Source organism: Peromyscus maniculatus, chromosome 21, assembly GCF_049852395.1.
Source record: "Peromyscus maniculatus bairdii isolate BWxNUB_F1_BW_parent chromosome 21, HU_Pman_BW_mat_3.1, whole genome shotgun sequence".
NCBI lineage: Eukaryota > Metazoa > Chordata > Mammalia > Rodentia > Cricetidae > Peromyscus > Peromyscus maniculatus.
The window spans coordinates 38,542,087-38,558,044 of NC_134872.1; the positions used below are offsets into that span (position 1 = coordinate 38,542,087).

General features: G+C 37.6%; 1 protein-coding gene across 2 annotated transcripts in view; it reads right to left on the reverse strand.

Annotated features, from left to right (window-relative positions):
* The window catches only part of Eif5b (eukaryotic translation initiation factor 5B), a 53,598-nt gene that overhangs the window by 33,456 nt on the left and 4,184 nt on the right, over positions 1-15,958 (reverse strand). For both annotated transcript variants that reach the window (XM_076557442.1, XM_076557441.1), the window contains exons 2-4: positions 3,032-3,157; positions 2,851-2,935; positions 1,257-1,917 (exon numbers count right to left, since the gene is read on the reverse strand). In XM_076557442.1, the coding sequence (XP_076413557.1) occupies positions 1,257-1,917; positions 2,851-2,935; positions 3,032-3,157 (872 nt within the window). The remainder of the gene's footprint in view (positions 1-1,256; positions 1,918-2,850; positions 2,936-3,031; positions 3,158-15,958) is intronic.

Sequence of the window (15,958 nt, forward strand, 5' to 3'; positions counted from 1 at the left end):
TAGATATATTTATTCTAAGAGAAAGCAATCAGCTAGGATGTTTAGATTTCAATTACTGATCAATTTATTTCAACTACTGAAAAAGACAAAAGAGGGGCCAGTAACATGGTTCAGCAAGTAAAGGGGATTGCTGCCAAGTCTAACAGCGTCTGATCCCTGGAACTGACATGGTAATAGAGAACTGACTTCTAAAAGTGGTCCTCTCTGACCTCTACACATACAATGTGGCACATGTACGCCCACACATTAAAAAAAAAATGAATAAATGAAATAAATTTATTTTTAAAAAAAGAGAAACAAAAATGTGATCATTACCACCTAAGTGATTTAACTAATTTAAGTCTCTTAATTTATTTTTTACTTTTCTATTTCACAAGTTAAACTGTTTTGTTTTTAATAAAAAAGGAAAGAATTTAGAGATATCATCTGACATGAGTTTTGGGAAGGAAATTTTTTCTTTGGCCACTTAGTCATCATTAATAGCAAAAATAGTCATAATAAATTTTTATTAAATTTCTAATGTATAAATAAACAGCCTGGAGAAATGGTTTAATGAGTAAAGTGCTTGCCATGCAAACATGAGGAATTCAGATCATATCCCCAACTACTTAAAAAGCCAGGCATGGCAGCACACATTTGTAAATCCAATACAAGGGAAGGCAGAGAGAGACATGGACCCCGAAGCTCCACCAACCTGGCTGAAACACTAACTCTATCATCAGTGAGATAGCCTGTCTGAAAAAGTAAGATCGAAGACTATTGATCATGATTGCAGCATTCCTTAGTGGCTGGTAGTTCTTCGTGCAGGGATGAGGCATGAGCTTGCCCTTCCCTATTAGCATGTTTATTTGTTGCTGTCCTTATTCAACTCATGTTTAAGCAGTCATGCTGGTGACACTTTAAGAGTGTAGTTTCTGACACTCCTGGGAGAGACAATCACACAGCAAGTAATGAAAAAAAAAATAGGCCATGAATTTGAAAGAGAGCAAACAGGCATATGTGGAAAGGTTTAGAAGGAAGAAAGAGAAGGGAGAAATGTCATGATATTATAATCTCAAAGAATAAAAAGATAATTTCTTTAAAATGTAGGATGGATTGTGATGGCGGTAGGGACCTAAAATTGGCCCCTGGCCTCCATATCCGAATGCACAGGGGAGTGTACTCACACATACATGTCACAAAATACTATCACAGCACCATGATCACAACTTAGACTAGACATGAGCCAAAGGCTTTCTTTTGTGGTTATTACCAACCTTCTACAGTGGTAGTGTCTCCTTTCTCCTCAGAGGCAGCTCCTGTATCAGGAGTCTCTTTGAGTTTCAAACCTTCCTCTTCAGATTTCTTCTGAGGTTCTTTCTGTTTACTCTGGTCCTTTTTTCCTTTTTCTAGCTCTTCTTTTTCTTTCAACTTCCGCAATTTCATTTTTTCTTCATCTCTCTTTTTTTTCTCACGCTCTTTCTTTTCTGCCTTCTTTTGGGCCACTGTCTTAATTTTGAAGGAGTCATCATCTTCATTCCCACTCTCAACATTAGGAAGTGGCTTGTTTTTCTGATTTTTTTTCTGTCCTTTTCTGGAATGCAAAAATTCATCTGATTCACCACCACTTTCACCCGAAGAGTTTACTCTAGAACGCTCTTTACTTCTTTTACTATTATCTTCATCCTCTTCTGATTCATCCCATTTTTTATTTGATTTCTGAGCTTTTTTAGCTTTCTTAGAAAGTTTATTAGAATCATCATCATCATCACTCCCGGAGAATATTTCCACTTTAGATTTTGCAGTCTTTTTTGATTTTGAGTCTTTATCTTCCAATTCTTCACTATCATTATCATCAAAACTTGTTTTTTTGCCCTTCTGTCCTTTCTTCTTTTTATCTTGTTTTGAGGCAGATTCTTCTTCATTGTTTTCTGTAGGCTAAAAAGTTTCCCTTGTTAGAAATATCAACAGATTGTCATCCCTTAAAAATAATGAGGACCTCCCCAGAGTCAAGTACTTCCCTCAGTACACATTTTTAAATGCATTTCATGGAAGCATGATTTTGTTTTTCAAGACAAGGTTTCTCTGTGTCACCCTGGTTATCCTGAAACCTGCTCTGTAAACCAGGATGGCCTCAAACTCACAGAGATCTGCCTGTTTCTGCCTCCCGGGTGCTGGGATTAAAGGCGTGCACCACCACAACCGCCTGGCTTGGAAGCACGATTTTTTGTCTTGTTTTATAAAAATATTAAAGTATGGGGCGAGGCAGGAGATACAGCTAAGGAGTTAAGAGCAATTGTTGCTCTTGCAAAGGACCCAGGTTTGGTTCCCGCACCCACATGTCAGCTCACAACCATCTATAACTCCTCCAATGGATCTGATGCCCTCTCTCTGACCTCCATGGGCACCAGGCACACATATGGTGTACATACATATATGCAGGCAAAACATTCATACACATAAAATAAATAAATCTAAAAAGAAAAAAATAGAAAAAATCCAACCACACAATAGACACTCGTGTAGGCCTATTACACAACTCATATTCACCATACATCTCAAAATCCATGTACCCTGAAACAGTAATGAAATATAACGTAGAAAATGGAAGGTGGAGGTGGGAAATGTCATCACTGTCCCCGAATGTACCAATTTTATCAATAGGCAATACAACATTAAGTACGCCTAGATTCCCAAAATTTATTTGTCAAAGGCTCTAAGCATATGGCGTCTTTCAGACTACTTGGTTCCTTCCTTTGACCTGTTTTGTAAAAACTATGAACCTATCTACAATCACAGGATCCCCGTGCAGCTCCTAAAACAGCACTACGAAGAAAACAGAGTGGGAGACATGATGGTAACAGCTTTCACCTTGACTGGAGCAGCTTCTCTGTCAGCTCTGATGCCTTGGGCTTCCAGAGACAATTCTTCCAGTTCTCTCAGAATATCATTCTCACTAGAAAAGGAAGAAAATACATTTTGAAGTACTGAAATCATTAGATGACTCCAGTACTCAAGATATGAAAAATGGAATGTTTTTTTAAAAACATACTCAAAGTCTTGCTTCTTTTTCTCCTTTTTCTTCTTCCCCTTTGATTTCTGAGGCTCCTGTTCCTTGGCAGCACCAGCTCCTTCTATTTCTGCAGCCAAGGCGCCAAAATCAATATCATCCTTGGTACTTAAATGAAAACAAAGACCAAATGTTACTCAACAGCAAATCATCTACCAGATCCCTTACACAGACACTTCCTTGGTATTTCTGCACCCTGTCCACTTATTAGCAGCACAGAGAAACAAACACTCATCAAGTTCTCTCACAACAGCACGGTTACACACTTATCAAACTCTGTCTTCCTCCATAAAGGTCAGTACACCAAAGTCAGAAGGTGGGAATAAAGAGCCTAACCCTAAAACAAATGAGCAAACAGCCCAGGCAATGAAGGGAAAGAGTAACTTCCATAGATAATAAACGTGTTTGTCTACATGCACACACCTGAATGGAGTTTTCTTTATAAAACACAAAAGAACTAAAGTATAAAACAGGCCTTATTCTTTGGCTATCAGTTACAATACCTAAATATTTGGACCCTTATACATTTTTCACCTGAAACAGCAAAAATTAGAGAACTCAGAAGAACTTGAGAAACCAACTAGTCTATTAGCTCACTTGACTAGTTGATAAAACTGGAATGCACAAAAATCTGAATGCCTTAAGGAAAAGATGACTGCTCATATAAGTTTACGTGGGTTAAGTATGGTTCACTAAATGAAACACTTAGCATACATACACACATAGACAGACACGTGCCCAATATAGAACCAAACCCACTTTCAATCTTCCACATTTCTGACTCAGTCTACAGTGTCCCCACCTATACCATTTTGAGTAATCAAAGTTCCAGTCAAGTTAAAATCTACAGAAAACCAAGGTCAGTCATTCTGAAATGTACAAGCACAAAACAGTATATGTCAAATTCATTTGGATGACACATTAAGACATCAATAGATAGGGGCTGGAGAGATGGTTCAGCAGTAAGGACAACACCGACTGCTCTTCCCAACACCCAACTATAACTCCAATTCCAAAGGATCCAATTGCCTTCTTCTGGCCTCCTCCAACACAAGGGACTCATGGGGTGTACAAACATACTTGCAAGCAAAATACCTATACACATAAAAAGAAAGTACAATTTTTTAAAAAAGACATTAAAAGATTTATGGAACAGAGGAATGCCTTATATTGTTTAATCTGGTAAAGAAAACCTTTGAAGAAAAATAAATTAACTTCTTCCTATACAATGAAAAGATGATATAACAAAATATCAATAATACAGAATTTAACTTCAAGAAACTTACTAGAGAGGATAGCAAACTGTAAATCAAGAAATAAAGGAACTTAATGCTTTTATGAGTAAACAGAATTAAAATATGTCCCACTGGACACTTATTGACTCTGAACTGTTTGCACATCTAAAATGGGGAAGTTAAATCCTGGTAAAGCAGCTTGAAAATAAGCAATACAATAGGAAAAGACGTTAACACGGCCAAGAGCATGGTACAGCGGGCACAGCCCCGACTACTAGGAAGTAAAAGATCCAGCGAGGGAGCTTCTGTATGTAACTGTAGTAAGAACATAATGGGCATCTGACTTGTACCAATGCTAACAAGATTCAAATCTAATAAACATAAAGGGGACGAAATCTGTAACACTTAAAACTACAAGTATACAAAAAGGAGTAGAAAAGAATTAAAGAATATGTTCATGTCATATCAGATAGTAAGAATCTAAGGGTAGCCCTAGGCAATAAAGAGTTGCCCTAAAGGCACCTCTGCCAATATTTCACACAACAGTTTCTGAAAATTAGGAGAAAAGGAAGGCTGAAGGTTGGCACTTCACCTCCAAAATATTACCAGCCCTCACATAACTATATTTGCCTCCTAAAAAGAACATGAGGGATTGTCTCTGTTTCACTACCATCCCAGAGTATTCATCAACAAAGAACCCTACAATAATAGTACACATAATTATCTATGTATAGTATCAAGTCTAAAAGACAACTTCTGGCTAAAACAAAAGAATAATAGTTTCTGAATGCTTACCAAATATCAAGCATTGTGATAACCACCTGCTACACATACTAGACATTCTCTCTTAATGCTACTAACAATTTTAAGAAGTGAAGCTTAAATATGATAAGCACAAAAGCCATATAATTAGAAAGCATCCCCCCAGTGACAAGCTCAAACTTAACTATATTGTCTTCTCCCCCAAAAGGAAATAATTTAACTTCTAATTTTTCAGTAAACTCAAACACAATTAGATCCATCAAGCACAATATGACTAAGTCTTAACTCGAACACTTCCAAAATATTCTCCCAATATATAATAGGGATTGAACACAGTGCCATATCTTCAGCCCAATTTTCATTTTCAAAACTTTGGATTTACTGTGCATAGCTCAGGCTGGTGATTCTCCTATCTCAGTCTTCTAAATAGATGGGATTACAGGCATTACCACACTCAGTCAATGTATATATGGAATATCAAACAACTTAAAATAGTAAATACCATACTGAGAGCAAAATTGGAAAACTCATTATCTACTACTAAGACTTAAACTGAAAGCTATCACGGCAGCATTATCACGGCAGCATGCTATCAGACAAAAGAACACATGCATGGCCAATAGAACAGTTTAGAAACAAACCAATACAAACATAATTACCTAATCCATGACAGAAAAGGAAAGGCAATTGACTAACAATTCCTTTTCAACTAGTGTGCAAAAGAGGAAAACCAAACAGCAAAACACAAAATGTGTTTGTTGATCTTGAGGCTTGGCAATGAGGTTTTAGACCAAAAAAAAAAAAAAAAAAAAAAAAAAAAAAAAAAAAAGGCATTTTAAAAATGAAACTCCTATAGCCATAAAAGAAAAATAACAAGCTTTATTAAACACTTCTAAAGAAGATACATTTTAAAAATGAAAACGCTATATTGTTAACACTTGTATCTAAAATATACAAAGAACTCTTAAGAGCACCCAGCTAAATATGGGCAAAAGATATGAAGTTGTACTGCCAAAAAGATAAACACTGAAAAAGATGTAAATGAAAACAAAGCTCAGTAAAGGGAAAATCAAATTAAAACAAGGAGATGGCATTCTACATCTATTCCAAAGGCTAAAATCCAAGTGACTGAGAATTATCAGTTGCTGATAAAAACACAAAAATGGCTGATTCTCTGGCTGATATAAAACACAGATAAGTTAAGCCTGAAGCATCTTGGAGCACCAGAAAGTAAGAAATAGACTAAATAAAACTGAGGAAAGTCAACACATAAACACACAGAATTCTGGGTACGTGGCACCTGGGAATATGAACAACTCAAAGAGCCCCCAATGACCAATAAAAAACAGTAAATTAGTTAACTGATGTATCAAATTAAACACAGTATTAAATTATAAGCAAAGGGCTGGTAGAATAGCTCAGTGGTTGCTAGCATTCTTGCCTACACCTGTGAGATCTTAAATTTGATCCTTAGGACTACAAAACAGCAAAGAAATCTGACTTACAAGACAAAGTAATAAAATAGCCACTAGTTCATGCTGAGAGATAAACAAATGGGTGAATGAGCAAGAAATAAAGACTAAATAAACTACATAAAACTCCACAATCCAGGTTGGAGAACATACTTTCCCACTCCTAATACTGTGGGCCATGCACAATGACTTCCTTCCACAGACTAAATATGGAAAGAATAGAACTTCACAGAGTAGAACCCTGACAGATCCTAGCTTGGTCAAATTACCAACATCAACGAGATAATGAAGTATGATGAACTACCATAGATAAAATGAGCCTAAAGAAAAATTTACCACAAAACATGTGGTACAGATTTAATACAGCCAGTAAAAGCAAAAGAAATCTAAACAAATTCAGCACTACAGTTAATTCATACTAGTTTCTTAATTGTAAGAAGAACATCATGCTGCTATGTTAATAGGGCATGGTAGTTTGAATAATGGCCCCCCACAGGCTCACATCTTTGAAGACTTGGTCCCTAGTTAGTGGAACTGTTTGGGAAAGATTAGGCCTTATTGGAGGAGGTGTGTCAGTGGGCGCAGGCTTTGAGGGTTCTCTGCCTCCTGTGAGCTCTCAGTTGTTTCAGCTGCCATGAGTTTGCTTCACTATCACGGACTCTAACCCTCTGACACCATAAGCCCAATTAAGATGTTTTCTTTTGTAAGCTGCCTTGGTCATGGTGTTTTATCAACAGCAAAGGAGATGTACTACATGGAGAAAAGTCAGTATTGAATATACAGAGATTCTGCACTATCATTACCAATTTTCTCTAATTCTAAAGTTATTTTAAGATTTTTATTTTTAATTATCTGTATAAGTGTTTGTCTATATGAAGGTATGTGAAGGTATGTGCAAGTATGTAAGTGCTCACAGAGACCAAAAGAGGGCACTGGATCCCTTGGAGCTGGAGTTATAGGTAGTTAGAAGATACTCAAAATTAGTGCTGGGAGCTGAACTTAGGTCTTCTGGAAGAGCAATATACACTCTTTACTCCTGAGCCATCTCTTCAGCACACTAAAAGTTAACTTTTAAAAATTTACCCAGCCAGGCAGTGGTGGTACAAGCTTTTAATCCCAGCACTTGGGAGGCAGAGTCAGGCGGATCTCTGTGAGTTTGAGGCCAGCCTGATCTACAGAGAGAGAGATCCAGGACAGAAACCAAAACAACACAGGAAAACCCTGTCTTGAGAAAAAAAAAAAATTTACCTGAAGAAAGGAAAGCCACCATGCATTTATATCTACTCCAAAGCAAATGAAAATATTAAATTTAACAAAATGTGCACATAACTAGTATGTTAAAAACTATAAAATGCTGACGAAAGAAATACAAAGAGAGATTAAATAGAGGAATCATATTCATTGATAGAAGACTCAACAACACTAAGAAAATTCTCTCTCCAAAACTATATACGGGGTTAAGGAAAACTCCAGCAAGATCTTTAAGACACAGCCAGTACAGACAACTAAAAAATTTATATGTGAAGGCAAAGGACTTAGAATAGCTAAGAAAACATTTTTTTTTCTTATTTGTAAAGTGGGAGGCATCATTTTACCAAATTTCAGGGCTTACAATGTAGCTAAAATAACCAAAACTACACTGGTATACTGATAAAACACAGATCACTGGAACAGAAGAGAAAAAACAAAAATGCTCTTCATAGAAATATGGCTACTCTCTTTGTACAGGGTACTAAGCCATTTAAAGTGAAGCTCACCTTCCCCACAAATGAGCTGGTGCAAATGGACACCCTCAAATATAACTGCAGTCTCAGGCTCTGTATGAGTAAGCGCATTGTGAATTTAAAAAACAGAACCTCTGAGGAAAAGACAGGGAAAAGGTTGAAACTCATCAAAATTAAAAACTTCTGCAGTTGGAAAGACCATCCATAAAAGAATGAAGAAAACGAGCTGAGGGAGTTGTGTGTGCAAAGCACATAATCTAAAAGAAAAGGGGGGCTAATTCCAGAACAAGTTTCAAAAACCTTCCAAACTCAACAGCAAAACCCCAAATAATCCAATTAGAAAGGTATAAAAAGCAAAAGGTATAAAGAGACAGTCTATTTAAGAGAATATGCAGGCGCCAATAAAGGCACTCTACAAGTCATTTAGGAAATGAAAGTTAAACCCATGTATACCAATCAGAATGTTGCACTCCCAAAGTGATAACAATGCTGGTAAGGATAGAAAGAACTGGACAGTTCAGGCACAGCTGGCAGAATGCCATGGCCACTCTCAAAAAAAAGTCTACCCATTTTGTGTGTGTGTGTGTGTGTGTGTGTGTGTGTGTGTGTGTGTGTGTGCGCGCGCGCGCGCGTTTAAAACAACACAAAAAACTTGACAAATATAGGCTTACATAAGAACCACTAAGTAATTAAAGCTTATGTTTACAGAGAAAGTTGTAGACAAATTTATATGGTAACTTCTTAACAGTGAAAAAATGCAAATAATGTATATGTCCTTTAGTAGGTGAAGGGTTAAACAAACCATGGTTCATTAACATTATATGAAATAATAGTCAGCAACAAAATAAAACAAACTATTGATACATGCAACAAGTTAGATGAAACTCAAAACAATCAGGATGAGTGGAAAGAAACAACTCTACTACCCCAAAATTAAATCCATCCATTGCTCCATTTATACAACATTCTTTAAAGAACAAAATTTTAGAAATATAAAACAGATCTGTGATTAGCAGAGGTTATGAACGGGCATGGGTGGGGTATGCAGGAGGAGATGGATGCTGTAATACATGGAGAATATGACCAATCCCAGCAGTGATGCTCTCTTTATCTTAACTGTGGTAATAGATATACAAATCTACATACATGATAATGTATATGACAAAAAACACACACGAGTATAAATGAAACTAAGCACAGATGATTTTATTATCCCAATTATATTAAGAATTCTTACAATTTGACAATTAAAAAAAAAAAAGACAGCTTACTGAGAACTGGATAAAGCATTCCCAGAGATTTGTGTCCAAAGAGCTAATATGGCCAACACAGGGTAACTAGAGAATAACAATCAAACATAAAATCCACAGTGGAAGCTGGGCACAGTGATGAACACCTGTAATCCCAGCATTCAGGAAGCTGAGGCAAGAAAACCTGGAGTCTCAAGGCATTCTGAGCTATACCCTGTCACAAATAAAAACCAAAATTAATCAACCAAACACACTGCCACCACTACACACAGCCACTAAGCTGGCTATTTAAGAAAGAGAGGAGGAAGGATACAAAGCTGTTGGCAAGTATATTAAGAAACGAGCTGATGTGGTATAGGTGCTTAGAAAACAATTGGAGACTCAAAGAATTATTATTATTGTAACTTATCAAGCTCATGCCTGGATACATATTCAACCTGAAAAGAGGTGTTCAGGCAAGCATCTATAAATGAATGTTCATAGCTATATTATGTACATTAACAAAAAGAATGCCCACCAATGGACAGAATCTATATATATATACAGAGCAATGGAATATTATTCAGCCATAAATGAGGCACTGATGCAATCTACAACCTGGATGACCCAAAATCCAAAATACTACACTAAGTAAAAAAACTGAGAACAAAAGGCCACACTACATGGTATGATTCCATGAATCTGAAATATCTGGAATAAATAATCAAAAGACAGAAATCCATGGAGAGGAGAATGTCTGTGTATTGGGCAGAGGATCTCTTTTCAGGGTTACTGTTTTGGATCTACACTGAAGATGACTACACAACCCTGGTTAATATATTAAATGCTACAGACTACACATTTAAGACTGATACTTCTATGCTAAATGAATTTCATCTCTAACATATCCACAAAATTGATTACATATTTCATACCACTTGGAGAAATGAATCTAGTTTCTTCATCGTTCTGACTAGTGAGCTTATAGGTTTGCACATAGAAGCACAGTTTGCATTGTGTTCAACAGTGCAGTGCACAATTGACACTGAGAAGCTTCTTTAACTATTTCCTCCATTATAACAGGCTGAGGTAAGCAAGCTTTAAAAAAAAAAATCTGAGTTCAGAAACTAAAGAAAAGATTCACACAGCAAAAAATACCAGTAATTTTAGTCAGTTGCCTATAATTCCAGTAAAAGTTATATGCTACAAAGGAACACAGTATACATTCATTTACATGTTTAAACAAACCAACTATGAAAAGCTCTTCTCAAGCTGAACTGGAAATTGTGAATATGAATGGATGTTAGAGTTTAGAGAACCTGTGGTCATTGTACTGGATAGGGGGAGTGGACAGTGTTATACAGGAAAGCATTTTAAAAGCAATCGGCTGTGGTGGCTCAGGCTCACAACTCTGGTTCCAGCATTAGGGAAGCTGAGGCAGGAAGACCGCTGTGAGTGCGAGTGCAGCCAGAGATAAAGAATGAGACCTGGGCAGGGTTCATTACACCCTTTACTCCACTTTCTTTGCACTTAGTTTTTTTTTTTTTTTTTTTTTACAACAGAACACTAAATTTTTATTTCTTTGAAAAGTTGTGAGTTGTGAGCTAGGGATGTAGCTCAGTGGTAGCACACTTACCTAGCCAGTGCAAGGCCTAGGGCTCATTCTCCAGCACTAAAAATAAAAAATCCTTCTGAGCCACAAGAACAAACATTGGTCTGATACTTTTGACTCAATTTCTAGAGCTTGAGAAGGTAACAGAATCCCAATATTTCATTTTACAACTTTTGTTGGCTGTTAACAGTCTAAAAGAGGAGATCATTTAACATAATTACTTTTACAGGAGAGCAAATGAAGTTCTAAAAGAACAACAAAATTCATCTATATATGCCTAGATTTCTAAATTCAGTTCTAACAAATGCCTTTTAAGGAAAGGAGCATCCAACCTTAATAAAAGGTAAATGGTCTAGACTGGGGGGAAGAATACATGTTAAGTAGTAAAACTTATAATACATAAATACACAAGCCAGTAGCAGGCATTTATCATGCAATTTTATACAGATTATATACAGATACACATACAGAACTGTACATGCTCTACTTTTTATGACTGGCAGCACTATAGTTTATACTAGTGATATTCATAAACACAAGCACTAGTACCACACTAAAAGCCCTTGAGATAAAAAGAATTCTGTTCCATTGTACTCTAAAAGGACCACAGTTGCATATGCAGTATGGTCAAAATGTAAAGGAATTATGACTTCACATCATCAATCACAAGCAATGTTAAGTGACTCAAAGCTCTAAAGTTACACATTATCTAGTGGATGTGGTGATACAGATCTATAATCCCAACACCCAACAGGCTGAGGCAGGAAGACTCCTGCAAATTAGAGTCAAGCCTGAGCTATAGTTAGTACTTGGCTAGCCCTACATAGTAAGATCCATCTCAAAACAAACAGTAACAATAAAAGACACAATCTTAGCCGGGCGGTGGTGGTGCACACCTTTAATCCCAGCACTCGGGAGGCAGAGCCAGGCGGATCTCTGTGAGTTCGAGGCCAACCTGGGCTACCAAGTGAGTTCCAGGAAAGGCACAAAGCTACACAGAGAAACCCTGTCTCGAAAAACCAAAAAAAAAAAAAAAAGAGACACAATCTCAAAATTCTTTTTTAATCCAACTTTATTTACCAAGTGACAAACTTAAACCAACTGTAGCACGAATCTTAAATGGTCTTATTAATAAAAACAAACCCAGAGCCAGATATTGGGGTGAATGCTGGGAGATCAGAGAAGCAGAACAAGCTACAGCTTCCTCACCTTGCCAATTCCTCGGCTAATCCTGTTTCCTCAGACTGGAAGCCTCTCTGTCCTCATCTGAATGGGTCTCAGCTGAACTGCTGCTCAAAAGCCTAAAAGCTTAACCAGGCTCTAGTTCCTGGTCCTCAGGCCTTATATACATTTCTGCTTCCTGTCATCACTTCCTGAGATTCAAGGCATGAATTACCATGCCTGGCTGTTTCTAGTGTGGCTTTGAACTCACAGAGATCCACACAGATCTCTGGCTCTGGAATACTAGGATTAAAGGCGTATATGCCACCATTTTCTGGCCTCTATATCTAGTGGCTGACTCTAGTGGAGTCTCTGACTCCAGATAAGTTTATTAGGGTGCACAATATTTTGGGGAACACAATATCACCACACAAAAACAAAACAAAACAAAAGACAAAAAACACTTCAGTGTTACGAGGGATATTATCAAGAAAACAGAACTAAGGATGGGTCAGTGGTATAGCATTTACCTAGCATGGTCAGGTCCTAGGCTCAGGCCCCAGCACAACAAAAGGAGGGTAATAAATGGTATAACTCTTATAGTCACTTATCTTCCTCCCAGATCCACAAACTAGTTACACCATAGGTTCTGCATTGAGTGTACTAATTATTAAAATTATACTGTGGTGACCCTGAGCACAACAATTAATAAATGGGACCTCTCAAAACTGAGAAGCTTTTGCAGGGCAAAAGACACAGTCAATAAGACAAAAAGACAGCCAACAGAATGGGAAAAGATCTTCACCAACCCCACATCTGACAGAGGATTGATCTCCACAGTATATAAAGAACTCAAGAAACTAGACATCAAAATACTGAACAGTCCGATTAAAAAATGGGCTAAAGAGCTAAACAGAGAATTCACAAAACAAGAACTACAAATGGCTGAAAGACATTTAAAGAAATGCTCAAGCCGGGCGGTGGTGGCGCACGCCTTTAATCCCAGCACTTGGGAGGCAGAGGCAGGCGGATCTCTGTGAGTTCGAGGCCAGCCTGGGCTACCAAGTGAGTTCCAGGAAAGGCGCAAAGCTACATAGAGAAACCCTGTCTCAAAAAACCAAAAAAAAAAAAAAAAAAAAAAAGAAATGCTCAACATCCTTAATCATCAGAGAAATGCAAATCAAAACGACTCTGAGATACCACCTTACACCTGTCAGAATGGCTACGATCAAAAACACCAATGACAGTCAATGTTGGCGAGGATGTGGAGCTAAGGGAACACTCCTCCACTGTTGGTGGGAATGTAAACTTGTACAACCACTGTGGAAATCAGTATGGCGGTTTCTCAGAAAATTAGGAATCGAACTACCTCAAGACCCAGCCATCCCACTCTTGGGCATATACCCAAGGAATGCTGATTCATACCATAAAGATACATGCTCAGCTATGTTCATAGCAGCACTATTTGTAATAGCCAGAACCTGGAAACAACCTAGATGCCCATCAACGGAAGAATGGATGAAAAAAATGTGGTACATATACATAATGGAGTACTACTCAGCAGAGAAAAACAATGAAAGCATGAAATTTGCAGGCAAATGGATGGAACTAGAAAAAATCATCCTGAGTGAGGTAACCCAAACCCAGAAAGACAGTCATGGTATGTACTCACTCATAAGTGGATTCTAGATATAAAATAAAGATCAGACCACAACCCATAGAACCATGAAAGCTATATATATAGCATGGAGGTCCTTAGGATGACTGTGGCTTATAATAAATTTCTGTTTTACTCAATTATTGAAAAAAAATAGCCAAATGAATGGGAAACACATGAACTATGAACCAAAGGCTGAGGGCCCCCCAACTGGATCAGGCCCTCTGAATAGGTGTAACAGTTGATTGGCTTGATCAGTTTGGGAGGCAACTAGACAGTGGGACCAAGTCCTGTGCTCATTGCATGAGTTGGCTGTTTGAAACCTGGAGCTTATGCAGGGACACTTGGCTCAGGCTGGGAGGAAAGGACTGGACCTGCCTGGACTGAATCTACCAGGTAAATCGCAGTCCTCGGGGAGGATTTGCCCTGGAGGAGGTGGGAATGGGGGGTGGGCTAGGGATAAGAGGAGGGGGTGGGAGGGGGGAGAATAGGGGAACCCGTGGCTGATATATAGAACTGAATGGTATTGTAAAATAAAATAAATAAAATTAAAAAAAAATTATACTGTGGTAACTTCTAAGGCAAGTAGTGTAAATGATCATTTCAATAGACACTGCTTAATAAAATCCAGTTTGGGTTTTTTGTTTGTTTGTTTTGTTTTTGTTTGTTTGTTTTTGGTTTTTCGAGACAGGGTTTCTCTGTGTAACTTTTGGAGCCTGTCCTGGAACTCACAGGCTGGCCTCAAACTCACAAAGATTCACCTGCCTCTGCCTCTCGAGTGCTAGGATTTAAAGGCGTGAGCCACCACCGCCAGGCCAGTTTTTTATTTATTTATTTAAACTATAATCCTTTTTTTATTATTTTTACTTACTATTTTTGTGTTTTTAGACAGGGTCTCACTAAGTAGTTCTGACTGGCCTGGAATCTGCTATGTAGACCAAGCTGCTCTCTAACTTAGAGAGATCAGTCTGCCTCTGCCTCTGCTTCTGGAATCTTAGGATTAAAGGTGTATACCACCATGCCAGCCATTTTTACTGTAATCTCTTAACAGAACCTATCTGCTGCAAGGCACAAGTTAAATCATTTGCATATCACTTGAGAGTCTGGAGAGGTAGCTCAGGGTTTGCTGCTCTTACAGAGGATTAGAGATGATTCCTAGCACCAATGTCAGGCAGCACCTCTAACTCCAACTTTAGCAGATCCCATGCACTACTTTTGGCCTCTGAGGTGCACATTCTCACTCATGCACCCATAAATAAATAAAAAAATTTAAAAAGCTAAACCAAGAAAATTATTAGATTATGCATGTTTTCCTTTTTATTACCTTCTAAACATATATAAATTGTTTTTTTTTAAATATATGCAATCAATCAAATATATGCAAGAATGGATTGGTGAATCATAATATGGGAGCTACAAATTTTCTCCTTATCCAAAGGGTAGGAACCAGAAAAATTTTAGACTTCAGATTTTACAGTATCTGAATACACACAAAAGGGAATGCACACAAATCTAAACACTAAGTCACTTATGTTTCATATATATCTTAAAAGCACCAGTATGAAGGCAAGTTTATACACTGTTTTGGGCACACCCTCATTTCAACTAACACATTACATGAGATCAAGTGTGGAACTGAAAACTGGTACTGAAAACTTTTTGGATTTTTGAAGTACTTGGGATTTCAGGCTTCTCCAATTAAAGATGCTCAACTTCTTTTAGGGAAGGCTTTGTACTGATAATGCCCCACAATCACAGATCTTTCTGGAACAAATTCCTTAAATAGTTCACATTTTCTGCTTTACTTTTAGTTTTATGTAGATGGGGGGGGGTGTTTATCCATGAGTGGAGTGAAGTACAGTGCCTCAGGAGATCAGAAGAGGAAGGATCTGATTCCAGCAAGCTGGAGTTAAAGGTAGTGAGTGTGAGTCACCTGTTATGGGTGCTGGGAACTGAACTAAGGCTGTCTGCCAGAACACTATGCTACCCCTCCCCCTTGTTCTTTTTTTTTTTTTTTTTAAGATTTATTTATTATGTATACAGTATTCTGTCTGCAT